This window comes from Leguminivora glycinivorella, chromosome 8 (assembly GCF_023078275.1).
Source record: "Leguminivora glycinivorella isolate SPB_JAAS2020 chromosome 8, LegGlyc_1.1, whole genome shotgun sequence".
NCBI lineage: Eukaryota > Metazoa > Arthropoda > Insecta > Lepidoptera > Tortricidae > Leguminivora > Leguminivora glycinivorella.
This window is the reverse complement of record NC_062978.1, coordinates 8758247-8780565: the sequence shown is the minus strand read 5'-3', so window position 1 is coordinate 8780565 and position 22319 is coordinate 8758247. Positions and strand designations below refer to the sequence as shown.

General features: G+C 41.3%; 1 protein-coding gene across 2 annotated transcripts; it reads left to right on the top strand.

Moving 5' to 3' along the window:
* The first annotated feature begins 1294 nt into the window (after positions 1-1294).
* Positions 1295-22057, top strand: LOC125229216 (intraflagellar transport protein 88 homolog). 2 transcript variants are annotated; one of them, XM_048134011.1, is made up of 19 exons: positions 1295-1507; positions 2515-2660; positions 3352-3478; positions 3939-4043; positions 4144-4257; positions 5631-5734; positions 6421-6530; positions 7437-7555; positions 8146-8303; positions 12717-12942; positions 13874-14072; positions 14567-14726; positions 15132-15234; positions 15755-15877; positions 17639-17747; positions 18506-18613; positions 18964-19029; positions 19486-19585; positions 21489-22057. In XM_048134011.1, the coding sequence occupies exons 1-19, from the start codon at positions 1295-1297 to the stop codon at positions 21607-21609; spliced, it is 2511 nt and encodes an 836-aa protein (XP_047989968.1). In that variant the 3' UTR covers positions 21610-22057. The 2 variants fall into 2 exon arrangements, with proteins under 2 accessions (XP_047989968.1, XP_047989967.1); XM_048134010.1 differs by having other exon boundaries at positions 19483-19585.
* The last annotated feature ends 262 nt before the right edge of the window (positions 22058-22319 follow it).

The following is a 22319-nucleotide window of genomic DNA, read 5'->3' as shown; positions in this document are numbered from 1 at the left end:
AGTCGCTAACTAGCTTGTATTTTTTAGTAATTGAATAATGTTCTCTCTCGCTTTCAAATTGTTTGAAAGTGTTCGAAAGCACCAAACCAGCATTATGTCAGAGGTGTTTCCAAGATAGTGTAGGTGGGTGTATGTAAAATAATTCTTTACAGTAAGACTTATAGGGAAAAACGTTTTCTTTAACAAAAAAATAATTTTGTGTATATTTTACCATTTTACCAACAATTTGGGAGTATTTCAGTAAATAAATCAAAAATATTTCCCTTAATATCATATACAGCCTCTTTGATATTTATTTAGATTTCAGCGTTACTAAAATATACTGAAACAGCAGCAGACGCTCAACCTAACAACTATGGAGATTAGAAATATAAGGAGCGAAAGCTTTAAGTATCAGAAGTGCACATATAAAAGAAAAGATAGGTGGCGCTGCAATCGCAGGTGCATAAGGGTTTGACGATCTCTTTGCCTTCTCGGTAGTGACCCCGCCTACGGAGCAAGAGGTCCGGGTTCAAATCCTGATGAGACCTTTTTTTATTTTTTTCTACTAATATTTTTCTTGAATTATTTTATTTTTTTAATGTCCAAAAATATTTTGTTTTGTTACAACTTTTCGAAATTTCATTCGCAAGACTTACAACATTACCGTAGAATCCTAAGATGGGCCAAACAATGTAAAAGGGCTTAAGTTAACATTTGTATGAATAAAACAATAAATAAACACAAATAAAATACACAAAAAGAAAATGAATGTATAAAAAAAACAAAAAGCAAAAAGATCGCTGTCAGAATTGAACCCGAGAACATCTGCGTACGAAGCCAGCGCCCTACCACGGGACTACATCTTGACTTGCTCAGTCTGACGAAATCAGCCTAGAGAAAAGAACGTCTAATGTCATCTCACATCGCTGATCATTGAGCGAGACATGCGCTCCAAGCGGAGAGATTTGTAACTGCAATTATAAGGCCTCAGCCGGTCATTTTTGCGACTGTTCTACTTCGACAGACTTTCCTCCTTATCTCTAGTCTCCCTGCTAACAACAACCTAAGGTCACATCACATATTTGGCAATTATGACCCTTATATATAAACCATTAAGGCTTAGTTAAACGGTTTGCAACAAATAACGATATGACAATAGACGTCACCGCGACGTCTATTGTGCCAAGCGTTGCCATAGCAACGGCGTCACAACAAACTTTGAAGTTATTTGTTCGAGTTATATTCGCCCCACCGTTTAAGTTTACTCGAATACGTCGCTGCTGTTTTTCATAAAAACAAATAAATATCAGCCATGCTGAGTTCCCGGTACTACAGCGCGTCGCGCGTGGGAACAGAGGCGCCGCCGCGCACGGCCATGGTTGTGGATGACGACGAGTTGTACGCGGGGTTCAACGACGTGGCGCCCGCTCTTGACACGCGGGCTTTGAGGGATGACGCCGCCTTCCAAGATTCACTGCGGACCGCGGGACTCGGCAGAAAGGTGCCCAGCAGACTGGGGACTGGGGTATGTAGCGCACCTACATTCGGATCTATAGGTACGGATATATCGGAACAAAGAGTACCAGCGCATTGCGATTGTCTATTACACGGCAAACAGGCATACGGTCCACCAGATTGTAAGAAACCATTGTAGCCTAGACATAGTGAGTCATGTTTATTTTTATTGGCTTCTTTTTCTGTTTTGAAGTTGAACTGAGTTTACTTACCTACCTACTAAACATTACGGGGCTGCTGATTGCCACATTAAAAAAATAAAAAGATATTATATTTACCAACACATCACGAAATGGAAATGTAAGAACTTAGTAAGTAAAATTACAGATGTGTGTGCACTGTGCAGTAAAATGGATGAGACTCAGCGAGACCGCTGATTTTCAGTCCCAAACTGAGCATTTCTTTTTTTTTGCCTCTTTTATGAAGTGTGATATTTTTGAAAAAAAAAATGCTATTTCTACTCAGAATTACTAGCCTTTTCAATCCTTTCAATCAGTTAAAAAAATTGTCCCATACGATTTTTTCTTATTTTGTTACCATTTTCTGTACATGTTGTATGGGGTAACAAAAGAGGAAAGTAACAAAAATGTATGGAAATTCTGGGACACTTTTTGTCTCCCAGAGTGATTGAAAGTACTCGTGATTCTGAGTACAATTGACCTAAAATTCCCTAAAACAATAAAAAAAAAATATTGGCAAAAAAAAAAAGAAATGCTCAACTAAAAAACTTAAATCTATAATACTTAACTAAATAACTAGCTAACCCGGCGAATAGATCGCTGCCAAGGCGTTGTAAGTACATCGCCTGCGCAGTGCGATTTAGTCATTTAATAGATCAATATAGGTACACGGCACGAAAATTACGAAAGTCGAGTGTCTTCATCTGAACAAGAATGAACAAATAAATGCTCGCTCAGAACTGTTCACAACACTAAGTGAAAACGTAGAGCTTCACTTGCTAGATTTGGGTACAAAGTAGGTAAAAACAATAATGCATTATTCACGACACATTGCCAGATGTTCCGCCTGGGCACGGTGAGCGTGCGCGGCGGCAGCTCGCGCGCCGGCACGGCGGCCGCGCGGCCCGTGACGGCCGTGCGCGCCGCCGGGTACACCTCCGCCGCGCGCGACCTGCCCAGCCGCGAGGAGCGCAAGGAGGACACGTGAGTCATCTAACATTGTCGCTAACAAACATCTATTTACTAGTTGTCCCTAAAACCGACGCCAAAACGAAAAGGGGTGATAGGACATATAATTAGCTATCAAATTAAGCGAATTTGACCTTGAAATTTGAATGAAAATGTCATAGTTTTTGAGACTTGGACACACGGTATATCAGCCTTTAAAGCGCCTGTTTACGGACATAGCCGCCTCTCCATTCTTCCACGCCTGTCTGTCCATTGCCACCTGCAACCAGTTCTCGCCAGCTTGTTGGCAGATGTCATCTCGGAGGCTACTTGCTACGACCGCGGGTGTTAGCGGGCTTCTGCTGCAAAGTTCGTCTCGCCCAGTGACTATGGTCCATCCTGGCAATGTGCCCAGCCAATCTCGACTTTCTGTGTCCGAACTCCTCCACCACGTAATACCTAGGCCACATAAATAGAAGTACCATAACCAGTTTAAACGCCGTTTTCCTATTATTAGGGGTCGTGCGCGTTGGAGTGTCTGCTATCTTATGGCCTGATACGGAAACGTTCACTGACAATGTCATTTTGTGGGCTGCATTGGAAGCAAACTTCACATTTTTCGCCTCGCGCCAAAAATGTGTCGGCTTCTGTGCTGTCTCCTACTTACACTTCACGCATGCTCCCTATATACTTACGTGGTGTTGACGACGTTACTGTTGTGTTTCAGAATAGAGGATAAGGTGAAGCAGATGGAGGCCCGCATCATGGCGCTGGTGGAGGAGTCGTGCATGCTCAGCGCGCAGCCCGACCCGGACGATGACTCGCCGACTAAGACCGAGCTCGACTTGGGGCAGGTGGGCCATTTATCTAACCTATTTAAGTCTAGACTTTTTCGGCAAAGATTGGCATTCGTTCCTCTAACTTGACGCCAAGCGCGACGAGATATTTAGTTTTTTCAAATTCATTCGTTCCTCTAATTATAAGGTGAAAATGGTCGTATTTGAATGAAATTGCTGTATTATAATAATTAATACCTAGTGCATGACAAATATCATACGTGTGGAGACACGTATGATATTTTACCATACACAGACACCAAACATATGCCAAACGCTACCAACCACATACATATGATATGACCATGCCCGTTGGTCGCACAACTTTTGATTTGTGAAAAATCCACCACCTATTCAACTAGCAAATACCAAAAAGAACAGGCAAAGACCTCTTCTCGTGTTCGTTGTTTTTGTTCGCTGTTTGCCTTTGTTTGGCCAAGCATGAGAATGTAATCAAGACTGTTATCTTTCTTTGCAGGCGTTGGCCAAAGCACAGGAAGCGTCCACGCTGGAGCGTCAGCTGATCCGCATGCAGGAGCAAGCGAACCTCGGAGACTCGCACAATTTGGACCTCACCTTCGCGGTAAGTCCAAACTTTACTTACTAATTTACTATTCCCTTCCGACATGTAGCACTTCTTGAAATAAGAAATGTAATAATTGTAATAAATAATCCAAATCTAGGTGTTATGCAATCTCGCCGGGCAGTATGCGGTCAACGAAATGTACACCGAGGCACTGAACACCTACCAGCTGCTGACTCGGAACAAACTGTTCCCACACGCAAATCGGCTCAAGGTTGGTTGGTTTTATTATTCGAGTAGTTTATCTTCTAGCTATAGCTTTCCTTCCTCCGCGTACAATAATTAAAAATTGTAAACGGAACTTAATCGTGTAAATTTAAATCTACGTAACTATCTAAACTGTCATTAGCATTACATAAACATTCACTGCAATAACATAACATCACCACAGTGACGGTCTGTCTGGATCACAGACCAATACAACAAGACGGCCCTTAACAAAAGCATCAGGTTTATAAAAGTTTGAACTGCGACACCGATCACAACCTGTCCGTGTCCGCTCGGGAAAAAAAATAATCAAATTTGGTTGCAAACAATGGTCTCTTGCAGCATAAAGTGAAAATAAAAAAGATGGAATAACATTCCACAGTTAAGTCAAATTAATTATTTTGTTGAATATTGTTTATTATCCGCGGAGTTCATTTATACTGGTCAATATGGTTGTGCTGAGCTCCATCCCTTTTTGCCTAGTTAACAATGTGATATGCTATCCCTTTCACGTAAACGACTAGGCATGTGCCTTCGTATGCGTACCATGTGCTACCATTTTATGAAATATAAAAGAAAGCAGATTTGTAATTGTGAATAATTATCTATAGAGTCTGTAGTGTTATTTAGTTCATTGATTAGTTTAGAATATTTAGTTGGTAATTTAACTTAGTAAACGTAAACAAGTATAGTTATTAGACTTATTAGTTACTAGAATGATTTTTATTGAGGTGCTATCACAATCATCATCCTCCTTGCGTTATCCCGGCATCGGCATTCGCCACGGCTCATGGGAGCCTGGGGTCCGCTTTGGAAACTACTCCCAAGATTTGGCGTAGGCACTAGTTTTATGAAAGTGACTGCCATCTGACCTTCCAACCCGAAGAGTAACTAGGCCTTATTATAATTTAATTATAATATTATAATTTGTTGCAAAACAAATTCACCACAGTACTGGTACCGGTACCATTGTCTATAATAGACATGTCCCATTCCCATCCCTACTGCTAATCGTAAAGGCGCGCCATTATTTGAAACGACCAATGGTAGCACCGTTCGCGCCCGCCTCACCCCGCAAGGATTGGTGATTTGCGTCTCGAACAATATCGCTTGCATTTGGCTTCTAGTGGGGTGTTCTGTGGTCTGGATAAATAACAAAATCAGACTTACAACCTGGCAAAAAAAGTAGAAAACAATAGGGCGCCACTGTCTATGTAAACCGCGTTGCATGTGCCATGCCAACTATTTTGACACTTCTGATTGAAAAAAGTAAGTGTTGCTATGATAAAAAAGAGTAGAAATAGTTCCATTTCTACTCTTTTTTGCCGCCACCATGAAACTAACCATGAATAAATAAAAATAAATGTATTTTATTTCCAGGTGAACATGGGCAACATTTATTTCAAAATGGGCGAACATCCTAAAGCACTCAAATTGTACAGGATGGCTTTAGATCAGACTCCTACTGCTGAGAAGGATTTAAGGTTCGTATTATTTTAAGCCTGACTTTCCCAAGTCTGATACGTCTAAAACTAACCAAATCATCACTAAATAATACAAAGAGGGGAACATAGTTTCTTTTTTCGAATCAGTGGTAAAGAATCGACGTAAAGGTGAAACGCAAGTCCGAGCCTAGTCCCGCGTTGATAGAAAGGCGACGGGGGGATTACATTATGTAATCCCGTCGCACACTGCCCAAAATGAATCCTGTAGAAAACCGATAAGCATGCCACCTTCCTACGATGTTCAGTGTGTTGCCAAGTCAAACAAAAACGGTGACCTGAATCGGGTGTAGTGCCGCCACGCCACCTGGCATGATAAAATGTCAGTTACCTTATTGGTAGCTGGTATGAATTTAATTTTTTATATCACTTGGATTCATTCATCAACTTGAGTGGTAGTTGGTCCGTGGAATTTTCACGGACCTTGAATGACTTGATCGAGTCTAAATTCAGTATGTTGCTACACCAATACCAAATGCAAGAACAGTGACAAATTAGTTTTGCATGAGTACTCGGAAGACCTCTTGGTTTAGTGAGTCACTCAATCACTTTTACCGACCCACTTTTATCTTGGTTTTCACTTTTAATGTTTTTTTTTTTTGACTGATGCATTGACTATCAGAAGAGCGATTTGGAAATGAACTGAAACAAAAATGTCCTGTTTGCAGAATGAAGGTGATGCACAACATAGGGCTGCTGCTGGTGCGCATGGGCAAGTTCCGCGACGCCGTCACCAACTTCCAGCACATCATGCACGAGCAAGGCGACTTCCAGACCGGTAATTATAATCCATAACTAACAAAAGGATCAAACCTGACTTTTGGCCTCCAAAATGAGAGTGTGCCACCTGTTCTGATCCTGCGCCGCTTACTGTCTATTACTGAAGTAGAGCTGACGCAGATCATCTGCCACACTGTCTTAGTGATTCCTGGGCTGACCCACCGGACGGCCACCAGTCGGTTGCCCCAAGAACGCTTTCTTGACAGGCCCATCTTCTCCCATTCTAAGTAACCGACCCAGCAAAGTTTGTGAGCTTTCGTTTTGTCGATCATATGAAATTCGCCCACTAACTCCTTGATATCAGCATTTTTACGGATTCTCCAGGTGCCATCACTTCTCAACTCTTTTCAACTTGAAACGGGACTTAATCTTTTAAGTACGTTTTCACATTATCAGGAGTTCTCGAAAAGTTTGTACAAAAATTAAGGAAAAAGTTAAATTTGTTTTTATTAATTCCTATTTTGTTACCAAGATTTAGTTGATAAATTGAGAGAAATGCTGACGTGGCTATGTACAAAGTTGACGGGAACTGCTCTTATCCGGTTCGATATCGGATGTCGGAAGGATTTCAAAGGCAAAAATCAAAGATGGCGGCTTAAATGTATGGGATATCGGTCCTACATCCTATATCGGATCGGATAATGTGAAAACGCACTAACAAAGGCTGGTTTCGACGGTAAGAGATATCGCACTCGAGTTTCATTACAACTCGGAATTTACGGCTGACTAAAGTGGACCTAACCTAACCCCAATAGTCCGAAATGTATCTAAAATTCAACCGTTGAAACCGTTTAGCGTTAACAATTTTTTTATGGGAATTTCCATAGATTCTGCTGCGTGATATTGATGTGTCTAAGTGTGGTTGATGCAACTGGCCTTAAGTATTGTCGTTGGCCTGTTTCAGGTTTACACCTGGTTCTGTGCTCGGTGGCCCTGAACGACGCGGAGGGCGGCAAGGCAGCCTTCCACGCGATGTTGGACGTCGAGCCGCCCACCTACCACCAGGATATCACCGTCGATGACGTAAGGATTCTAAAAAGCCGCTTTGATGTTACAGTTACCGGTATCGGCAACCGGGGTGAATATCGATGGTTGGGGTGAATAGCGCTAATAAATAAAATGTAATTTGTAAATTCTTCTTCTTTCTAGCGTTACATTTTGTACATAAGTTCATTTGATCTTTCAACCTAGAAAAAGTTCATTCGATTACCTCACGCTGTTTTCCTTCAAAAAGCCGGGTGACATTTTGTACATAAGTTCCGAAATTCATTGTTACAAGCCGGGGTTTGCACTCGCGGGGTTCGGATCGAAAGTCGCACGCTCTTACTGCTCGGCCAACAGAATTTGTGAGTTGTAATTTAAATATGTATTTTTATCAAGTGTTTCTCGAGACCTATCTACTTCTCACGAATTCGTTCCATTTAACACCTGCATTGATTTAAAGAAATAAACCGGCCAAGAGCGTGTCGGGCCACGCTCAGTGTAAATTTTTCTCAAAAACTACTGGACCTATCAAAAAACAATTTTCTTTTATGTTATACGTTTGTGATTTTTTTCATAATATTTGTAGTGAGTTTATGACGTCACAGTTACCCCCACCCTTTTTGTTCCAGGAGAACGACTCGTACTCGTGCGTGGTGCGCGACGTGCTGCGCGTGGACCGGCTGGCGCGCTGGTCGCGGCGCGCGGCCGCCGGCGCCGAGCGCTGCCTGGCGCTGGCCGCCGCCGCGCTGCAGCGCCCCCCGCCCGCCGAGCGCGACGACGACTCAGGGTGAGTTTGAGTCAACCTACTTTGTGTTGTCATTCGTTGTTATGGCTACGGTCTCTTCCGAAGGCATCCCGATAGAATGTCCCGAGCGTCGGTGTCTAGTCGACTCTATGGCTGCTTGTGCTTGACGCGACTTTGGCGATGGACGCGACTGCGTAATTGAACTAAGTGCGTTTTCACATTATCCGATCCGATATCGGATGTCGGACCGATATCCCATACATTACAGGGGCCATCTTGGATTTTTTCTATTGAAATCCATCCGACATCCGATATCGGATCGGATAATGTGAAAACGGTCTTATACTGTGGGACTGACTAGATACCGACGCTCAATAGCTAGCGTCTATGTGGGGTATCTTTACAATACGAGGTTTTTAGATTGAAGGAAAAATTGAAAAATTCACACCTCCAGCAGGACTCGAACCCGCGACCTCTGGCTTTGCCATCCCGCTCCCGACTGCGCCACGGAGAATGGTGAATTCTCAATGTAACTTGAGACTCCAGTGCCTGTTAAGAAGATGTATTCTTACGGGTAAATGTTGCTATACGGCACCCTAAGGCGTTTAAGAATTGAGGGAAGGCATGGATAAATTCGCACACATCCAGCAAGCCTCCGTGGCGCACTTGGGAGCGTGATGGCTCCGGCAAAGCCAGAGGTCGCGGGTTCGAGTCCTACCGGGCGTGAGAATTTTTCCTTTAATTTAAAAATATGTAATATCCCTCGCAGACGTTTCTGCATAATAAAAAACAAATAATAAGTTTTTAATATAAAAATGACTAACCGTATATTTTTGTAATGCGATATAATACTCGACATTTTTGTAAAACATGGATCTTTTAATAAACTATGCTACTATTGACTCCTGGCTGGCTAGAATAACAAGAAGCTATTTTGTGGTTCCGCAGCCGAAAACCTGTGACATCACTATAAGAGTTTCGATTTGGACAAAGAACCCTAAGAAATATACGCGTTAATGTTTATGCAAGTTAGTTGAATTCTCAAAAATGTTATGATGTAATCACGACAGGGATCAATAAGAGGGAAGATTATATTGTAATAAATTATTTTTTATCCGAGAACTGCACGTGTTACCTACATACGCCTAGATACAAGAAGTCATCATGATAAGAACGTTGGCAAACAACATCAGATACGCTTGTTTTGATCACGGTCCGCCTGCGTGAACTCGCTGTAAATTATGCACACTTATAGATCTAACGATACGTAGCTTTCCATGACCTATAGGGTTAATATGGTGCAATAAGGCCCTTTTCTTCCGAAATCCCAACTGAATCCCGGGTATAATGGTCCGTTTATGGTGCTCCCACATAGGCTGTTATAAATTTTATGCAACACGGTGTGACAGGGACAGCGTTATGTCAATGCCATCGCGCTGTCTCTGTCATACCGTGTTACAGATGTAGCGCGAAAAGATTTGCCTTCGTATTGTTACGGAAACATGGAACGGCATAGAAGCATGGAATATGCCTACATTTTGGAATCCCAGTGACGTGTCTAGTGTATCTACCCCTGTTCTCGTATCTGCATCAGTATTTTTTTTTAGTGTGAATAGGTAGACGTTTGACAATGGTCACACCTGGCCCCGTAGCCGAATGGCATTTCTCCGACGCCAAACGAAAGCGATACGCCGCTGGCTCTGTCGCGCCAATACGCAAGCGCGATAGAGATAGATAGCTACTAGCGCTTCGTTTCGTGAGCGTTTCGTGAGCGATTGTGCCATTCGGCTAGCCACCCTGATCAGTGTTGCGATTATGCATTATCTGCTGTCATAATGCCATAACACAAGCTGAAAGCTTAAATAGAGCGTTTGAAGTTGCGCCTAGGCCACGCCACACTTGACGAGACACATAGGAAGTAGGAAAATAGGCAGAGACTCAAGATCGGCCCGCCATACTTCCCATACTACTTGTCGAGTACTTATTTGGCTTTGGTAGGGGTAAAGACATATGTAACTCCGTATAGACGGATAAAGTCTAAGAAAAAACGTACCTCAAAGCCATCTAGAGAAAAAGGTACGGTGATCTAGATGGCGTTACACCTTTGGGGAACGCTCGGCTAGATGGCGCTAATATTAATATTTAACATTTTAACACATATCAAGCTAAGAATATGGCCCAAATTGTCAAAACTGAAGTTCAAAAGTTTTAAGCTTGTATCGAGAGATGGCAGTCTATGCACTGTGATTACACATATTACTTTGACAGTAACTCTCTATGATACTCGATCCTCTTTGGTAGGGGGTAGGTATTGTATTTCCAATCACGCCACTTTCTTTTAGGTATCTTATTGATTCTTACTGAAAATCAATATAAATCTGAATGTAAACTTCCATATTCTAGTAAACAATAAAATCATAAAAAAACATCCGATATCAATAATCACGCCACGAGGTGCGATAAAATCTTGATTATGACTAGAAATAAACAATGTTTCGTTTTTGATAAGTGTAATCATAAGATATACTTAATTATTAATTTGGAACATCACGTTTCCTCCCGGTATATCCTCAATGTTGTTGCCGCGACCGATAAGTGGCTTTGTTGTTATAGGTACTACTCACCTTTTTAGACGTTCTTAGGTATTATTATGAAATATTCATTGACCGATGAGCCTCTTATATGTAAAGTATTTACCTACTGATTCTTTACTGGCAAAACATTAAATTATTTTTTCTACTCCCGTACTGTTATTCGTGACTTACAAGGTCGTACATAGTACTTTAAAACCCTACATAAAAGATGTCAGGACAAGTCTATCTAGTCTATACCCTGAAAACATTTAGTAGCAGTAGCACGATATAGCTGTTACAGTTCAGTAAATACATTGCTACCAACTTAACAAACCAATCACTTCATCGTAGAAAATTAAAATATTGTATGAAATAGGTACATTGTTGCCAACCTTAGAATGTCAGATAAAGCCTGGCATTCGCAGAGTCGAGACTCGTTCGTTTTCTGCTGCGATCATTGGCGACGCGTCGAATCGCATTCAAATGTATGAGAACTCGATTCAACTCGACTCGATTCGTCTTAGTGGCCAGGCTTCAAAGAACCATGTACCATAGACAGTTTTATTTTCATGTTTGCACTCAAACTGCATATTCGAAATGGTAGGTGGTCCACTAGATAACTAAGATGACTGAAAGTATGTATTTATTGAATTTATAATTTTCTTTCAAAGTAAGTGCTTGGTCGTAGAAAAAGTATTGTATGCAACGGTGTTTAACTGAGTCAAAAAATGCTCGTGGCGTCTTTATTAACAATTTTCGGCTCCGCCTCAAATTGTTACCCACGCCACTCGCCTTTTTTGACCTCTTTTAACCACCAGTTGCATAAAATACTATATTTATTTGTAGCTCGACTCAAACGTTGGGATTCGATGCGACGCTGACACCATATGGCGTTGGCTAAAAACGCTAGCATATTGGCTATTAGCTTTTGTGTAGGCGTTGTAATAGGGATTACCCAAAACTCTACCTAAGGAGCGCCTCCAGCACATTACTAAATACTAATTTAAAGTTGCACTTATAAATTCGCACTCAAGCTCACTTCTAGTACAAAACCTCTGGTAAACAAACCGATTCGGATCTCGATGCATCAATGCCATAGATAGTGGAAACTTCGCGAAAATCTGTCTCGCTTTGATTATTTAAGACCGTACACCGTTTGAGAGATATAGCCATTCAAAGTTTTTTTCTCAAACATGCAATGAAATATTGTCTTTACGTTCCTTAAAATGGGCTGCTGGGAAGTATCGCTTTTTGGGCGCAACAACTCGAGAGGACTGTAAAGGGATTTCATATTATTTTTTAGGCCTAGGCCTGCAAAGTAACTTTTTTTTATAAAATATTGTCCTTTAGAGCATTTTTTTTAATTCATTGTATGTTTGAGAAAAGCACTATACATGCCTCGGCGTGAAAACGGATTCCCGGCCTCGTATCCCTATCCGGCCTCGCTCGCACGCTCGCTCGACCGTATATACCTACATGGCCGGAAATCCTCATTTTCCCGGCCTCTGATGTAATGTACTATTGTTTACTAGACTTTTTATGTATTTTAAAATACCATGTGTGAGGAGATCAATACATATATACATGTCTCGCCGTAAAAGGCTCGCGTAAAGGGGAGTGTTATAGACCGATAAGGATACGAAGCCCTTACATTCCAGCGTCTTCAGTAATGTATGTATGTACTATTACGCCATTATTCTTAAACGTTCACTAAAGTTATCTGGCCGATAAAGTTCGTTTGTCCCTTTCTATCACACCAATACGTCGGAAATGACAAACGAACTTTATCGGCTTTATAGGTTTAATAAGGGGGTTAGTCTATAGTAGTGCTGCACATTTTGGATAATAGTTGAAGTGATAATGGTAAGATACGTTCCGGTAGCGGCATGTCGTGGTGCGTGGAGGCGCTGCGCGGGTACTCGGGCGGCGCGGCGGGCGCGCGGCTGGAGCTGGGCGGCGCGCTGGCGGCGCTGCGCGCGCTGGGCCGCGCGCCGCTCACGGCGGGGCAGAAGGCGCTGCAGCGGCTCAAGTCCGTCGCGCGCGCGCACCCCGCCGACCGCGTGCTGCGCGCCGAGGCTAATGCGGATGCGGCGTTCGTGGCTTATGCGGTGAGTATTATAAAAAAAAACCAAATGGGCTAAATATGGTTAATACGCATCGAGACCGTCTAAATGTCACCAGAAATTAAGCGTTATTTGATTCGTTTAATAGTTAACTTAAAAAAAACCGTTTTTAACTTTTGTATGGCGAGTTCCATAGACGTCTGCCGGTTGCGAACCGTGTCACAATAATTTTATTGTGTTCTGTCTGCTGCGTGAAATTTGTCAAATTTGGTTGATGCGACTGGCCCAAAGAGGGATCGGCCTATCGGTGCATAAATACCTACATTGAATACTTGTATGATTTTATATGTTTTTGATCCAAAGAAGTTAAATTACATGCATCTACTCTTAAATTACTGCTTTTATTCAAGTGCTTAACCCTTCGAGTCCCAAGCGTCTATATGTATTAACTTATATTTTACTGACATCATATAATGTAAAGTCACTAAGGTAAGTAAACACTTTATTGTACAGGAAAAGAATACAGCACATAATGTTTAAAATAAAAAGTTTCAGTACAAAGGCGAACTTATCCCTTTAAGGGATCTCTTCCAGTTAACCTTTGAGCATTTGAGGGAGAGTTTGAGACGGTCATAATGTCACTGGGACTCGAACGGTTAATCGACCGTTCGTTCTTCTTGACATTTATAGACTTTTCTAAACTCAAATCGGGGACTACTGCCATATGAAACCTCGTACAGTAGTAACCGACACATTATAATAAGGGTTTTTTAGTAACCAAGATAAGAGATAAGATACTCCGACTTACACTTTAATTTGTAAATTTAAGTAAATGATTGCACACAACCTTTGACGTTTTTTTCTTAACCAGTCACTGATAGATTCTATTGAGCGCCGGGAAAGTTTGAACTCAAGATCTTCCGTATTTTCTGCCAAATTAAACAATTTCGATTGTCACTTCGTGTGTTAATTCCAGTTGGGAAATTTCGCGGAAGCCCGGTCGCTGAGCGAATCAGCGTCACGCGACGACCCGTACTCGTGCCCAGCTCGAGTGACGGCCGCGCTGGCCGCTGTCGCCGGCAGCAGCGACGCCGACGCGTGGCGCGACGCGGCGCAGCAGCTCACGGCCGCCAGCCATCTGGACCCCGCCGACCTTATCGCTATGCATGACTTGGGTAAATGATAAATACAAATTTTGTATTTGTACAAAACGCCAGAGGTCAAAGTAGTTGTTTTGTGAGAATCTGGTCATCATCCTCATCTTCCTTGCGTTATCCCGGCATTTCCACGGCTCATGGGAGCCTGGGGTCCGCTTTGACAACTAATCCCAAGATTTGGCGTAGGCACTAATTTTTACGAAAGCGACTGCCATCTGACCTTCCAACCCGAAGGTTAAACTGGACCTTATTGGAATTAGTCCGGTTTCCTCACGATGTTTTCCTTCACCGAAAAGCGACTGGCAAATATCAAATGACATTTCGCACATAAATTTTAATACTTACCTACCGCTAGGCTACCAGCGCTTCGTGAGAATCTAGTATTCACTAAATCACTATCAGATATAGTCGCATCAGATGTAGAATGACTCCCGTGTATAGAAATTAGTTTGCACGGGGGGCACCCTCTTTGCATCTGACTACATAGTCAGTTTCCTCCCCTGTTGTTGTAGCGCTGGCGTTGGAGCGCAGCAGCTCGCACGAGGGCGCCGCGGCGCGCTGGTCGCGCATGCGCAGCGCCGGCGGCTCGGGCGGCACGCTGCGCGCGCTCGCCGCCGCCGGGCTCGCGCGCCGCGCCCGCGCCGCTGTCGCACCCACGGCGCCCGATCACTGGTACTGTATGCCTACTACTTAGCGTAGCTGGATAGCCAAATTGCTACCCTGCTGTTGTTCTAGCGTTGGTATTAGAGCAAATCAGATCGCACGAACATTTTGAGAATAACTTTCCTAAATGGTGATCTACAGTGGCGCCAACTAGTGAGCGCTGAACGCCAAAACGGTACTTTTCATTCTAGGCATTGATAGGGCAAGTTATACCTAGGAGCCATCTGTTACCGCCAATCCCATAATAGTGGTGTAACTGTTACAGTAAGTGAGCTGCAAAAGTTCATGGCGAATTTATCTATGAATTCAATCATAATGTCTCCATCCAATTTCGTAGTTCACTGTACCAGTAACAACTAGGACTAACATAACATTGTACATAATGTTTATGCTGCCCCTTATATCTATCCGCAGGTACAACACAGTCGGCAGCTGGGACGCGGGCGTAACGTGCGCGCTGGCGCAGTGGTACAGCGAGATAGGCGACACGCAGACAGCTAAGCATCACTACCAAGACGTACGTATTACCCGCCTTTACCTTCTTACCACTTTTTACAAGATTTTTTTTTTCATTTCACCCTTCTCGTCTTTCTCTGTGTCTGCTTGTAATCAATGCAATTGATTGTAATCAGTTTAAATTTCACTCATTTTCTAAATCCCATTGAAGCTTGAGCGGATCTGATAATGGAGACAGGAGCTGGTCATCTGAACTCTGTGATAGTACAGTCTGTATCTCTGTGGTTAAGTCGCACCTAAGACAGTCATTTTTCATGGCATGTTCCTGAGGCTGGTTTTAGTGTCACGCGGACACTCCGCGCGACCAATTTGTATGAAGTTGACGCCGCGCGGAACCGTCCGCTTTGCTCTAAAACACTCCCTGAAGTTAATACATATTAGTTCGGTGCGGTTCGCTCCGCGCGGTCGGTCCGCGTGACACTAAAACTAGCCAAAAATAAATATTTAAAAAATATTCTATATATTTATATCCCATTCATGATCGGTCCCCACCAATGTATAAAATGTTGACGGTAACGCAGGTGGAAGCGATATGGCCGTGCGAGGTGTCGGCGCTGGAGTGGCTGGCGGCCGAGGCGCGCAGCAGCGAGCCCGCGCTGGCGCTGCAGTACTACCGCCGCGCCGCGCGCCTGCAGCCCGGCAACGTGAGTCCACGTGCCCGTGGCCTATCCCACAAAACTTTACAAGTGTACAATTCGACAAAATTGTAGTATTGTAAACAAACGCATGTAACACAACTATTACAAAAAAGTATTCGTTACAAGTTTGAAGTATACAAATAATTTACTTTTGTGGAAGCATATCACAAAAAAATAAGGTATGTCATGACAACTACAAAATTGTCAAATTGTAGATGTGTAAATATACAAATAAAAATTTGTAAAGTTTGTAAGTTACAATTTTAAATATGTATCAATTTATTTAGCTTCTATGATTTTGAAGGTAGTTTCACTCCGTTTAATAAGGAATTATGCTTATTGTCTAGTGATATCTATTGCACTTATATCTAAACATCAAGTATCTAATTAAAATGGACTTGCAAAAAAACTGACCATATTAAACGCTATAAGTGAAAAAAAAAGTTCTGTTTAGTAAATTTAGCGATCTTTGATTAAACGTAAAATCCATAATGTTGAAAGTTAAATTTATCCGTTCTATATTTCTCCTGGGACGTCTTACAATTATTAATTATGTTTTACTATCACTGTCACTTGAATTAAGCATTTCGTTAAACTTGGGATTGTAACTCGTTCAATATAATGTAATGCAATTACGAGCGTTGGAATAATTGTAAAAAAGTAATGACACACGTTTGGTGAACTGTCAACCTGTAGCTACAATTCTACAAATATGTACAACTATTTCTACAATTTACTGTTGCATGATACAATTGTCACCTACCAATTTGTAAGTTTTCCGGAAAAGAGTTGTGCGATATGTAAAGTTTAGTGATGCAACAAATTGTAGGTTTTTTATACTGTTGTAATTTATATATTTTGTGGTACACACACTTGTTTTATGACAAATTTGTAACGTGACAATTGTAGAATTGTAATTGTAAGTTTTGTGGGATAGGCCACGGTTGTAGTCGCTACTTGCACGACTGCTGTTCAGTTGCCCTCATATCTTAAGATTCGTTCCAACGGCTGCCACGGGAAGTGTTCGACATGCGTATTTGTGTCAGTCACTGTTACTTTAGGCACCTTGCCAATAAACTCAGCAGTGCCAATCACAATACGAAGAAAAATAGGACTCTACGCACTTGCTGACTCGCAACAACCGACGGACTGCATCTTTGTATTAGTAACTCCACGCCAGCTAGAGAGCAGTTCCCGCATAGGTCGTAGTTACGTTGTAGTCAGTCTGTAATTCTGTATTGACCCTAAGAAATGTACTGTACCTACCTTAATTTTAAAATGAAAACTAAATACAGATCGTTTCACGAAAGCTATCACCAATGGATCAAATAAAACTTTGAGTGTGTGAGTGACACATAGGTACATTATCATTTTATTGGTTAATCTGTCACACACATGCATAGTTGCATACTTACATTCACTCATTCGTTCCATTTGTGTCAGCTCTTGTGAATGGATTTTTAATTTTGACAATTTAATGTAGCACAAAACAATTATCAGCTACAAATTTGTACATTTTCCGGAAAATATGTGTATCGTATGTAAAGTTTTGTGATACAATGAATTGTAAACTTGTCGATACAACTTACATATTTGTCAGAATTTTCCGCTACATGTTTGTTATGTGCGTATTTTGTGGTACGCATACTTGTACTATTACAAACTTGTAACTTGACACTTGTAAAATTGTAGTTGTAAGTTTTGAGGGATAGGGCCGGCACTGTACCTGTACGTTACATACCCTGACAATAGCGTGACTGTTTACAGCCGCAATGGGGCCTGCTGATGGGCGGCTGCCTGCGCGCCAGCGGCCGCTACCAGGAGGCGCTGTCGCTTTTCAAGAAGATGAACGCGCGCTTTCCCGACAACGTGCAATGTATGTACAAACACTTACATTCCGTTGACAAAAGTCCACCATCACCGATATTAGGTATAATAGGTACATAGTATACGATGAAAATGATGGTACAAATTGTAAATATACCGGCAGGACTGCGGTGGAGTAAACGGCTTTCTATTATTTGTCACCGTGTCTGTTACGTTCTAACAAGTATGTAAGTGCGAAAGTGATGCATCATATGACGAGTGACAAAACACGACCATAATACGGCTACAGGTGTTTTCCAGCAACAACACAAATAAATTAATTGTAGCCTGTAGAACTCTTCAAAGAGATGAAAAATGTGCTACTTTTAAAAACCTTGTGGTTTAATCTTTATTACATTTTAAAGTTTACTGAATGAAAGTATATCATCCTTCGAGAAGAACAGTCTATATTTAATGATTTGCTCTTGTTAGATACCCCGTCTAATTATTACTAGGCATTGCAGATTTCTAACACTGACGATGAATGACCTAAGTTGCAGTAGAATAGACCAAAACGCAGATCAGGGGGGTTACCATGACGTACTAAAGACGTTCAGTTTAAGTTGAGAGAAAGGAACACAGCTATAGCAGTTACATAGCTCCGTCCCTCTCTCTCAACCTAAACTGAACGGCTTTAGCACGTCATGGTAACCCCCCTGATGAGCCAAATAAACACGGCAGAATTATTCCTAGCTAACTACAGAACCTTAAATATTTCGGAGAGGAGTAGAGTATTTTCGGCTAATACGAACACGATGATTGTTTTAGGTTTGAAGCTGATAGTGAAACTGTGCGGCGACCAAGGGCTCGCGGAGACGAGCACGTGGACGCGAGAGCTGCAGCGCGCGCAGGCCAGGCTCAAGCAAACCGAACGAGGTAAGTACAAGGGTGCATCCTAGGGTCAGGGTTGTTCCCTTGTGCAGGGAGGGTTGTCCTTTGCTGTGTTCAGGGGTCAATAAACGCCCTCGTCATAAATAAATGTAATTTTGCTATGTCTAACACAATGTTCATCAATCACTTCATGTATAACTAAAAAGCGCTTTACATTTAACGACAAATTCAAAAAAATGTTGTTGAAATGAAACTCGTTAAACGTTTAACGCTCAGTGTTATCAACTCGAATTTTGAAAAACAACACATTACGAAGTTTCACTTCATCCGCGTGGAGGGCCTCCACGCACTATTTATTTTTTAGTTTTATTTACAAAGACTATATTTAATTACAGCGTCTGTACCTTCTGCTGGCAGCGGATCGTCGGGTGCAAGCCAATCTCCTATAGATCAATTTAGAGGTAAGATCAAGAGTGTTTAACCCTCCCCTCTGAAAGGCACACCACCTTTTACTCTTGTGCAGTGCCATTTTACGATTAATCGACACGTACTAAGGTTGTATATAGGGCTGTAAGCTGTAACCTCGCCTGTCAGGTGACTTTTTTGCGACCAATGGGCATAATGAGCTTAGGCATTTGTATAACTCATCCCTTATAAAATTCTTAATCTTAGACATTTATGTTTTTCTTAAGAAATTATTTGTGTTTGTATTTTTTTATTTATTTCTCGATACAGTTTTAGGAAATTTTCAAAATTCGGAAATTGTAATTATAGTATTTATATTTATCAATACATAGTATTTATAGCGTTACTTTACCGTGGTAATGACTCAAGGAACTGTGTATTACACATTTTAAGCATATTGCGAAGTCCTGCAGCTCACAGAGCCAGTAACACAGGTTGTTTGCCCGCAGCAAGTCGCGCGGAGAGCGCAGGCGCGGCGCCCGCCACCCCCGCGCCCGCGCCCGCGTCGCGCGCCGGCGACTCCCGCCGCAGCGCCCTCTCTCGAGGACACACGTGAGTTGACTTACCTCTATTCATTCACAGACAGTCTTTAACAAACGTCAGCGTAAACGTCACGGAAAATAACAATCTTTGTATGGAGAAAGTAAACAGCGCCCCCAAACGGTTAAAAATACACCGTGTTTTATTGAATGCTGTTAACTTCGACATATAGTTAGGTCCATTATAGGAAACAGAACAGCATAGTTAGTTTTTTTTTAATTAGTATTTTTTTTAAAACACCATACACCTGCGATGGATGTTACATCAATTGCTGTTGAGAAACGGGCTTTGTGTGTTCGATATGAGATTGACATGTCATATTTTTGACACTCGGTAAATTTAATTGTAAAGCCCGTTTCTCAACAGCAATTGATGTAACATCTATCGCAGGTGTATGGTGTTTTAAAAAAAATACTAACACGAATTTAAGAAAACTAAACTAAGTATGCCATTTTGTTTCCTATAATGGACCTAACTATATGCCGAAGTTAAGTGAATTCGATAAAAACACGGTGTATGTACGTACTTTTCCGTTTACGTTATCGAGCCGCTTATTCAAACGTCGAAAATTCATAGTACTTACAGAAAGGAAATTGAGTGATTTTTTCCCGTCACCCAGTTTCAGAATAGTAGATATAACTACCTACATTATTTATCTAAGCAAACCGTTATTCGTGTCAAAGCCATGTAGCGAAATGTTAAATAACTTATCATGATAAGAAGTAATACACTACCGTTATTAAATAAGTCATGGATAAAGATAAGACGGTGATGCAAGGTTACTTATGATTTCCCAGATTTTTTATGAATAAACACTACAACGTTAAGTGATGTAATAAATGCTATAAGTGTCACATATAATAATATTATCATATCATGAATAAATGTCATCAGCAGGCAAAATCCACTCATTGGCCCCGTAAGCCCCGTTCATTGACTGTGTATAAATATAGACTACCAGATATATTTGTCGGCCTTATAACTTTTGCCATAAGATTAAGGGGGTTATATCTAAAAGCTTGAAAATATGCATATTGATGATGATGATGTGATTCTATTATTCCTCATTAGGGACATAGGGCTCTCAGAAGGATCTGCACTTTTCACGATCCTGGGTGAGGATCTGAGGACAGGCCTCTTGCGATATCTTAATTAATTTAATATATCTATAAGTTATTTATAGTATAGCAAAATAAGTTTGTATTATCTGATGCGAATATCATCTATAAATAGGTACCTGAATATATTCACGACAATGACACAAGTTCCGCGTACGTGCCCGATTGCTTTATCAGCCTAAATCTAATTATGTGTTATAACTTATGTAAATGTCTATGTTTTATACGCTATCATCGATCTAATAAATCGATGTACGCTATACACTCGTGTGAAAGACGCAATTAAAAATCGATTGCATCTACATAATACTGACGTAACAACACAAGTTGAATGCGTCCGGAGCTCCATAGTGTCAAGCATGTGGTAGCTACGAGTAAAATACACAATACACGTATTGTATACCTTACACTTCTGTTATAAGATTCAAAGGATTAAATTTAAAGTGGATACAGCATGGCGCCGATGACGTCACGGGAGCCGTCTGTGTATTGAACTCACTAATTAATAAAACATTTCACCTTCATGCATACGCTTACATTGGCATGGTAAATGCGTAGTAAGAACACGCAGTGGAGCGCACTGCTATGGATTATTTTACGCTACGACGCGACCCGCGGCCGCGACCTCCGCGTCAACTGAACCTTATTACGATGAACCGGAATTTCACACAAATTAGGACGCCTTGCATTCAATGTTAGATTTAAAATTCAACGTTAATTATACGATTGCATTGTTTGGTCGTAGACTGAATCAAATTATGGCTAAGTCTGTTTTTTCACTTTTTTTCTTATTTTAGGGGACATTCAGAAGATTCCATCCAAGAAGTGCCGTCACTCAACCGGAGCGTACACCGGGCAGAAGGCAGGAAGAAAACCGTTGAAGACGATGATGACGACCTACCTCTTCCACCTGAGTAGATCGACTTAAGCTATGCTACACCTAATTATGTAAATTATTATTATTTATAATTGAACGCTAATATTCAAATTAATAATTATGAAATCACTTTGACATTGAATAGTTTTCTTTTGGCTTCCATTTGACATATATGATGGTATTGGTGTCAAGGACACACTTAAGTGATGTTTACTGCACAAAAACGCAATGATGAGATTTATATTAGGAAAAGTCGGGAAAGCTGACTATCCGGTCACTTTTGTAGTCGGCGATTAGTCGGCCACTAGTCTGCAAAAAAGACCGATTAGTCGGTCCATATAAGTGATAGAAAAACAGTACAATAATAACTCAACAGCTGATGTGGTTGTATAGGCTAGTTTCCTATACTGAAAATAAAATATTTAATGCAGTCCACGAAATAAACCACCACATAATTAGAAGAAATATATCGACAGTAGTTATGTTTAAACATAATTTCTATTTAATAAGTCGAAGAGAAAGATATAAAGTAAATTAAGCAAATTGTATATAAACTGTTGTACACAATAAAGTGATTACTACTACTACTGCTACTATAAAGTAAATGAATTGACCGTGACGTCACTCCTCAGTATTTCATAGTATTTCCAAGTTAGCAAATCGTTTTGACAGTTCTTAAAAAGAAGCTGATTTGACTAGTAGGAAACTAGCCTATTATTGTACCTATTAGCTATGCCTTTATTAGTCAAAA